The sequence below is a fragment of the Sardina pilchardus genome, chromosome 2 (genome assembly GCF_963854185.1).
Source record: "Sardina pilchardus chromosome 2, fSarPil1.1, whole genome shotgun sequence".
In the NCBI taxonomy this organism is placed as follows: domain Eukaryota; kingdom Metazoa; phylum Chordata; class Actinopteri; order Clupeiformes; family Clupeidae; genus Sardina; species Sardina pilchardus.
In genome coordinates, this window is record NC_084995.1 from 46,740,943 (window position 1) to 46,750,942 (window position 10,000).

General features: G+C 45.8%; 1 protein-coding gene across 1 annotated transcript in view; it reads left to right on the forward strand.

The window, feature by feature from the left end:
* Positions 1–10,000, forward strand: part of adcy8 (adenylate cyclase 8 (brain)) — a 70,094-nt gene that overhangs the window by 32,055 nt on the left and 28,039 nt on the right. Inside the window, exons 8-9 of the mRNA XM_062553058.1 lie at positions 5,477–5,635; positions 5,931–6,222. Coding sequence (XP_062409042.1) covers positions 5,477–5,635; positions 5,931–6,222 — 451 coding nt within the window. The remainder of the gene's footprint in view (positions 1–5,476; positions 5,636–5,930; positions 6,223–10,000) is intronic.

Genomic DNA, 10,000 nt, shown 5'->3' on the forward strand with positions numbered 1-10,000 from the left:
TCAAGACCATCAGGTACACACACACACACACACACACACACACACACACACACACACACACTGCTGCGTAGAGATGGGACTGGGCATGATCAAGACCATCAGGTACACACACACACACACACACACACACACACACACACACACACACACACACACACACACACGCCCACTGCTGTGTAGAGATGGGACTGGGCATGATCAAGACCATCAGGTACACACACACACACACACACACACACACACACACACACACACTGCTGTGTAGAGATGGGACTGGGCATGATCAAGACCATCAGGTACACACACACACACACACACACACACACACACACACACACACACACACTGCTGCGTAGAGATGGGACTGGGCATGATCAAGACCATCAGGTACACACACACACACACACACACACACACACACACACACACACACACACACACACACACACACACACACACACACACTGCTGCGTAGAGATGGGACTGGGCATGATCAAGACCATCAGGTACACACACACACACACACACACACACACACACACACACACACACACACACACACACACACACACACACACACACACACACACACTGCTGCGTAGAGATGGGACTGGGCATGATCAAGACCATCAGGTACAGACACACACACACACACACACACACACACACACACACACACACACACACACACACACGCCCACTGCTGCGTAGAGATGGGACTGGGCATGATCAAGACCATCAGGTACACACACACACACACACACACACACACACACACACACACACACACACACACACACTGCTGCGTAGAGATGGGACTGGGCATGATCAAGACCATCAGGTACACACACACACACACACACACACACACACACACACACACACACACACACACACACACACACACTGCTGCTTAGAGATGGGACTGGGCATGATCAAGACCATCAGGTACACACACATGCGCACACACACACACACACACACACACACACACACACACACACACACACACACACACACACACTGCTGCTTAGAGATGGGACTGGGCATGATCAAGACCATCAGGTACACACACACACACACACACACACACACACACACACACACACACACACACACACACACACACTGCTGCGTATAGATGGGACTGGGCATGATCAAGACCATCAGGTACACACACACACACACACACACACACACACACACACACACACACACACACACACACACACACACTGCTGCTTAGAGATGGGACTGGGCATGATCAAGACCATCAGGTACACACACACACACACACACACACACACACACACACACACACACACACACACACACACACACACTGCTGCTTAGAGATGGGACTGGGCATGATCAAGACCATCAGGTACACACACATGCGCACACACACACACACACACACACACACACACACACACACACACACACACACACACACACACTGCTGCTTAGAGATGGGACTGGGCATGATCAAGACCATCAGGTACACACACACACACACACACACACACACACACACACACACACACACACACACACACACACACTGCTGCTTAGAGATGGGACTGGGCATGATCAAGACCATCAGGTACACACATATGCGCACACACACACACACACACACACACACACACACACACACACACACACACACACACACACACACACACACTGCTGCGTAGAGATGGGACTGGGCATGATCAAGACCATCAGGTACACACACACACACACACACACACACACACACACACACACACTGCTGTGTAGAGATGGGACTGGGCATGATCAAGACCATCAGGTACACACACACACGCACACACACACACACACACTGCTGTGTAGAGATGGGACTGGGCATGATCAAGACCATCAGGTACACACACACACACACACACACACACACACACACTGCTGCGTAGAGATGGGACTGGGCATGATCAAGACCATCAGGTATACACACACACACACACACACACACACACACACACACTGCTGTGTAGAGATGGGACTGGGCATGATCAAGACCATCAGGTATACACACACACACACACACACACACACACACACACACACACACACACACACACACTGCTGTGTAGAGATGGGACTGGGCATGATCAAGACCATCAGGCACACACACACACACACACACACACACACACACACACACACACACTGCTGCGTAGAGATGGGACTGGGCATAATCAAGACCATCAGGTACACACACACACGTACATGCATGCGCTGAAAACCTCCACGAGAAGTCAAAACTGTGCATTCTGTCTTCATCCTGATTGGCTGGATTCGTGCTGACTAACCAATCAGATGGTGTAGTGGGTGGGACAGTGCTTTCCACCACAGAATGTCAAATGCAGGGAGTGAGAGACGCTTTACAGACAAAGAAGCACGTTTTGCGTTTCATACTTTATCCATTTCAATATTTATCGGTGGAAAATATGAGGGCTGCCAAGTCTCACGCTTTGAGCATGACAGTCACGCAATTTGACCCATTCTCACACAACACGCCATACTTGACATTTATCACGCTCATTTTCCCCCTTTCAGAATATATTATTATTTTCAGACTAATAAACTGTGGCCCTTGTCTTGCCTTGCCGTAGTTCGAGCAACTCTGATTGACTAACCGCAATAACCAATCCATCAGTCCTTCGTGCCTAAATCTAACCAACCACGGAAGGCAAAATGCAAAATAAAATATAAACCAATCAGAAACAACGTAAGGCAGGTCTTGGCATTGAGTGCCGAGTCCCACATTTAAAACATTCTCCTAGGCTACTTGTTAGATTTTGTTCACTGTTAATTCGCTGTTTCTCCTTGTCCTTGAGTTTCCAAGTTAACATGTAGCCTATTGTTGTAAGGCTTGGTTGGGGTTAGGGTCTATCATTGTCCTATATTTGTTTCAGAGCTGTGTAACATTTATTTGCCTCTTCTCTTGGTCAGTTAACACTTGAAAAAGCGACTCTAATCGGAGCTGCCAAGTGTCACGCTTTGAGAGTAACAGTAAAAAAAAAATCATCTCACGATGGCATTTTATGAAACTTGGCAGCCCTGAAATATGACGATACCGATTATTATGAAAATGCTAAATATCGGGCATTATAATCAGCCGGGCCGATAATTGGTCGACCCCTAAAGTAACCGTTAATGTTAACCGACAGTTAGTTAGGTACACCTCCAGTAAGTTAACGGTAATAGCCTACTCTTGAACGCCAGCTAGCAGTCGACTTTAAACTCGAAATTCAACTTGAAACTCGAGTTTAATCGTGTAACTTAAGCTATGTGCACTTCCCACAACTTCAATATTTGACAATTATGAATGATACTACTTCGGTGTTATTACTTCCACCATGGAGATTATGTTTTCATCGAGGTGTGTTAGTATGTTTGTCTGTTTGTTAGCAAGATAACTCAAAAGGTTATGTTTGGATTTCGATGAAATTTTCAGGAAAGGTCTAAAATGAGCCAAGGAAGAAACGCATGAATCAACATCTGGAATCAGGAGGTGCTTGGCCGAGGTCTGCGCTCTCGGAATGCTTTTCCAGTTTTCTTTTTCACCCTAGCTGAGCAGTCATCGTGAAGCGCGTATCTCGGGGTTATGAACCATGCGCTATGTCATTTATATAGCTAGAAAAATACACCATACTTTCTGAGTTACCTTGCAAACAAACTGCCAGACAAACAGACAAACAAACAAACCCTGATGAAAGGAGGTATAATAAGTGCCCTTCATGACCCACAAGCTCCAGTTAACACAGGGTCACAAATATGTGTGTATTTAGTTAGATTACATGGGGTTTACTGCCTGGTCAGGACTACAGCTTAACGTGTCCCTCCATAGACATTCAGCATAGCCTATGCTTTTGCATCCATTACAAACAAACATGCCATGTGAAAGTCTGGGATTGGGGAGGGAACTTAATGGCCCAATCCCAATGTGAGCCCTGAGGGCTAAGGACTAAAGACTCACAAACTTAATTGATCTCAGGTGCTAAGTGAGTGAGTGTGTGAGGCCACATAGGCTCAGATAGGTATTTGGGATTGGGACAGCACTTCACAAGATCACATGTACCTTGGCGATGTTTAATAACAAAGATTTTGCTGACATTTGCACCTTGCACGTGTGTCGTGCTGTTGTGTACCTTTGTCATTTCCGGAGTTTCCTATGATCTCCTCTATAAACGTCACAACACTTTGAACTGTGGGTAATTCCCTTAGGTGAAGTCTGCACCGATGCAGACTTACAGAAAGGGCTCTTACACCCAGCCCTTACACCCTTTGAAATTCGACATTAGCCGGCTTCACACCATCAGGCCATCTTGGGCCAGACTAACTTCGGGCCAAACTGGTGCTAATAGCCCGGGTCCACAAGCCTCACCTTTGCGTTCAGACTGTCAGGCTACTAGCCTCTCCGCATTACACCTGGACACGCCCTCGCTCATGAAAACATCACCATTACCACACCTTTTCAAGCGGGATAAGCAGAAAGTCCCGTATCTCTTTCCTATGCTGTGCTATCGAAGTCAGTCACCATTTATTGTCCGTTTGTGTCACTTAATATTTATTTCTATACAAACCAAGACGGTGGATTAAAAAATTGAGTAAAAATCAAACCGCTAAGGACACCAATATTCTATGTGATTGAAGAATGTATTGTAAATAAATAAATGTTCTTCCTTAAATGCTAGGGGGAAGGAAGTAGAAAAGGTTATGGCACAAATTAGACTACTTCACCTGATCTTGCTGGACAGAAATCACTGACTTCCACTGAGCGCATCTCTTGCGCTCCCTCTCTGTCCGTGCTTGGTCCTATTCCACAAGCATGACTTTTCCCACTTAAGAACAGATGTTCAGCATCACCGATAGAATACATTGTCCACTGGCAAAATGAACAAAAGCACATTATCTGCTCTAGAGTGAGGGCATTGTTACAGCGGGTGACATTAGAGACGTCTGTCTCGATCAGCTGACAAATAAAACGGCCGAGAATCTATCTTTCATATTATATCGCCCGGGCCTACGTCATCGGACTCCAGCGGTCTCTAAAAACCCTCGCCCTGCGAAAAGAGCCCCTCACAATTTGCGCTTCAGTGTCGTATGGATCTTCCAGATAGCCTACGTCGACATTGTGGGGTGGTACTTAGCCTATAAAGGGTGTTGTTAACCGCAAACTTCAGGTTAACCAAGAACACAACCTGCACGGAGCAGGTTTCAGCGTGAATTGCCATGGCAGCATACCTCGGTTAAAACCTATCCACCTTTTGTAGTACGGGTGTATCGGGAAGTTTAACCGCAACCGCAGTTTTTTGCGCAACATTTTGCACAGACATTAAGTCAGTTGGGGTTTGCTGGGTGGATAGTGACGCCTAATAAATGTCTATGCTTTATAAGTGTGTGTGTGTGTGTGTGTGTGTGTGTGTGTGTGTGTGTGTGTGTGCAGGTATGTGCGCTCCCGTACGCAGCATGACGTGGACATGCGTATCGGCGTCCACTCGGGGGCAGTGCTGTGCGGCGTTCTGGGCTTGAGGAAGTGGCAGTTCGACGTCTGGTCCTGGGATGTGGACATCGCCAACAAGCTGGAGTCAGGAGGCATACCGGGGTGTGTGTGTGTGCGTGTGTGCATTTGTGTGTGTGTGTGTGTGTGTTTGTGTGTGTTGGTGTGTTTGTATGTGCGTGGGTGTGTTTGTGTGTCCGTGGGTGTGTTTGTGTGTCCACACTATCTCTGGAGTGTGTGTGTGTGTGTGTGTGTGTGTGTGTGTGTGTGTGTGTGTCCATACTGTTGCTTGGGGGGGAGGGGGGGGTTCCATACTGTATCTTTGGTGTGTGTATTTAATGTGTGATGTTTAATGTGTGTGTGTGTGTGTGTGTGTGTGTGTGTGTGTGTGTGTGTGAAGGAGGATCCACATCTCCAAGGCAACGCTTGACTGTTTGAATGGCCATTATGAGGTGGAGGAGGGCCATGGTGCCGAGAGAAATGAGTTTCTACGGCGACACAACATTCAGACCTTCCTGATTCGTCAGCCCGAAGAAAGCTCCACCCCTATTGGCTCAGATGACTCACCACGGCAACTAACCCCGCCCCCAAACACACACATCCAGACGGACACAGACATGGAGCCTCAGCACACACACACACACAGCTGGAGTCCTGAACTGCCCTTCCACAGCATCACGGGCAAACAGAATGTGAGTCTCTCACACACACACACACGCACACGCGCACGCACACACATATATACACAAATATATTTACACACACACACACACACACACACACACACACATACACACACATACACACACACACATACAGTATATATACGTACATATATTTACACACACACATACACACACACACACACACACACACACACACACACATATACACATACGTTTATATACACACACACCAAGCTTGTGCAAGATTCAGAATTGAATTGAGAATGACTTCTTGAGTTTGAATTGAATTGAGGTCAAAAACAGGAAGCAGATTTAGTGGAACTAAGTCAAGCAGCAAGATGGGCCATCTAGTGGACAGACTATGTAACGACAATACTGGAAATCTGAAAGAGGGGTCAGTATTCGATTTATTTATTTTTTAATATATTTATCAGCCGTTATAAATGCAGATAGCGATATGCAACCGAATGGCAATATCGCCTGATAATATCGGTCTGGCGATAAATGGGGCGATTACTCACCTACATGGACAGAGGCTCTTCGAAGGGCCCTCTTTATGTTAGTTGTCTAAACAGTGGCTAGTTTTCATCAAAATCGCTGTTTGTTTTCTAGAAATGGAGATATCGTGTCTTTCATGAAATATGCCTGTTAAGTTTCCGGGAAGTGATCTAGTGAAAGCCAGCAAGACTGCCACCTAGTGGTATACCCATGGAAATGGCCTGGTTTTGACCTGGCAAGACTGCCACCTAGTGATAAACCCATGGAAATGGCCTGGCAAGACTGCCACCTAGTGATATACCCATGGAAATGGCCTGGTTTTGACCTGACCTGGCAAGACTGCCACCTAGTGATATACCCGTGGAAATGGCCTGGCAAGACTGCCCCCTAGTGATAAACCCATGGAAATGGCCTGGTTTTGACCTGGCAAGACTGCCACCTAGTGATAAACCCATGGAAATGGCCTGGCAAGACTGCCACCTAGTGATATACCCATGGAAATGGCCTGCTTTTGACCTGGCAAGACTGCCACCTAGTGGTATACCCATGGAAATGGCCTGGTTTTGACCTGACCTGGCAAGACTGCCACCTAGTGATATACCCATGGAAATGGCCTGCTTTTGACCCACCTAGTGATATACCCATGGAAATGGCCTGCTTTTGACCCACCTAGTGATAAACCCATGGAAATGGCCTGGCAAGACTGCCACCTAGTGATATACCCGTGGAAATGGCCTGGTTTTGACCTGACCTGGCAAGACTGCCACCTAGTGATATACCCGTGGAAATGGCCTGCTTTTGACCTGACATGCAAGCGTCCTGATTCGACCATCAAAGCTTAGTTTAATTTTGAGTCATGATAAATGATAAAATGTCCCAATAAAAGGTCCAGATAGTTTTATTCATCATAGGGTTCCCAAAATCGCACATAATGTTTGTTAGAGCCACACTGTATTGCGCTTCTGGCACTCAATGTGTTAAAGAGCATTTATTTACAAACCGGATTCCAAAAAAGTTGGGACACTATACAAATCGTGAATAAAAACTGAATGCAATGATGTGGAGGTGCCAACTTCTAATATTTTATTCAGAATAGAACATAAATCATGGAACAAAAGTTTAAACTGAGAAAATGTACCATTTTAAGGGAAAAATATGTTGATTCAAAATTTCATGGTGTCAACAAATCCCAAAAAAGTTGGGACATGGCCATTTTCACCACTGTGTGGCATCTCCCCTTCTTCTTACAACACTCAACAGACGTCTGGGGACTGAGGAGACCAGTGTCTCAAGTTTAGAAATAGGAATGCTCTCCCATTCTTGTCTAATACAGGCCTCTAACTGTTCAATCGTCTTGGGCCTCCTTTGTCGCACCTTCCTCTTTATGATGCGCCAAATGTTCTCTATAGGTGAAATATCTGGACTGCAGACTGGCCATTTCAGTACCCGGATCCTTCTCCTACGCAGCCATGATGTTGTGATTGATGCAGAATGTGGTCTGGCATTATCTTGTTGAAAAATGCAGGGTCTTCCCTGAAAGAGATGACGTCTGGATGGGAGCATATGTTGTTCTAGAACCTGAATATATTTTTCTGCATTGATGGTGCCTTTCCAGACATGCAAGCTGCCCATGCCACACGCACTCATGCAACCCCATACCATCAGAGATGCAGGCTTCTGAACTGAGCGTTGATAACAACTTGGGTTGTCCTTGTCCTCTTTGGTCCGGATGACATGGCGTCCCACATTTCCAAAAAGAACTTCGAATCGTGACTCGTCTGACCACAGAACAGTCTTCCATTTTGCCACACTCCATTTTAAATGATCCCTGGCCCAGTGAAAACGCCTGAGCTTGTGGATCTTGCTTAGATATTGCTTCTTCTTTGCACTGTAGAGTTTCAGCTGGCAACGGCGGATGGCACGGTGGATTGTGTTCACTGACAATGGTTTCTGGAAGTATTCCTGAGCCCATTCTGTGATTTCCTTTACAGTAGCATTCCTGTTTGTGGTGCAGTGTCGTTTAAGGGCCCGGAGATCATGGGCATCCAGTATGGTTTTACGGCCTTGACCCTTACGCACAGAGATTGTTCCAGATTCTCTGAATCTTCGGATGATATTATGAACAGTTGATGATGATAACTGCAAAGTCTTTGCAATTTTTCGCTGGGTAACACCTTTCTGATATTGCTCCACTATCTTTCTGCGCAACATTGTGGGAATTGGTGATCCTCTACCCATCTTGGCTTCTGAGAGACACTGCCACTCTGAGAACCTCTTTTTATACTCTTTTTATGTTGCCAACAGACCTAATTAGTGTTATTTGGTCTTCCAGCTCCTCGTTATGCTCAAATTTACTTTTTCCAGCCTCTTATTGCTACTTGTCCCAACTTTTTTGGGATTTGTTGACACCATGAAATTTTGAATCAACATATTGTTCCTTTAAAATGATACATTTACTCGGATTAAACTTTTGATCTGTCATCTACGTTCTATTGCAAATAAAATATTGACATTTGCCATCTCCACATCATTGCATTCAGTTTTTATTCACTATTTGTTTAGTGTCCCAACTTTTTTGGAATCCGGTTTGTATTTACGATACATTATTCTTTCACACTCAATGGGCCCGATTTTGCCGGTCGCGCAATGAGCTTTCGCCACTTGCGCAACCTTTAATTACTATTCTCTGCGAGCGCATCCTTCATTTGTCCAGCGCAACTGTACGTTCTCTAAATGGGAGATGATATTGCGCCCTAACGGGCGTGTCAGTGAAGAGAAGAGGTGTGGTCTGGCGCAAAGCTCGCCAGTCGCTAATATATGGATGAAGAAAGTAAGTGCGCCACTGACCAGGAAAAACCTAGTCGGAAATCACTCGCGCATAGCTGAAAGGCTATTATATGAGCGCATGAGGCTTGGGGATATGGAAGAGTGCACAGTGCGCACTTCTTTCATCAGCAGGAGCGCGCGCAGCCCGAATATAATTAAATAATATTTGTCCGTTTCTCGGTTTTAGGTTCGTGTATTGGTCAGCAAAAAGTAGCATACATAGCATAACAACATCCACATGCAATAATACAACAATAACGTCTAACAGTGACCTGCTCATTTAGACAACATTACACAGCCCTATGGCTAAGTTACCTTCAGTTAGTTTTGTTCTAGCATACCTTTAACGTCTGGCATTAAACAGCTGTAGTGTTCTGGCAACTGTCTACCTTGTTATTGCTCATCTGGAATAACTTCTCTAGCTGCCTCCATCCTCCATCCTTTCTGTTTTGTTTGTTTA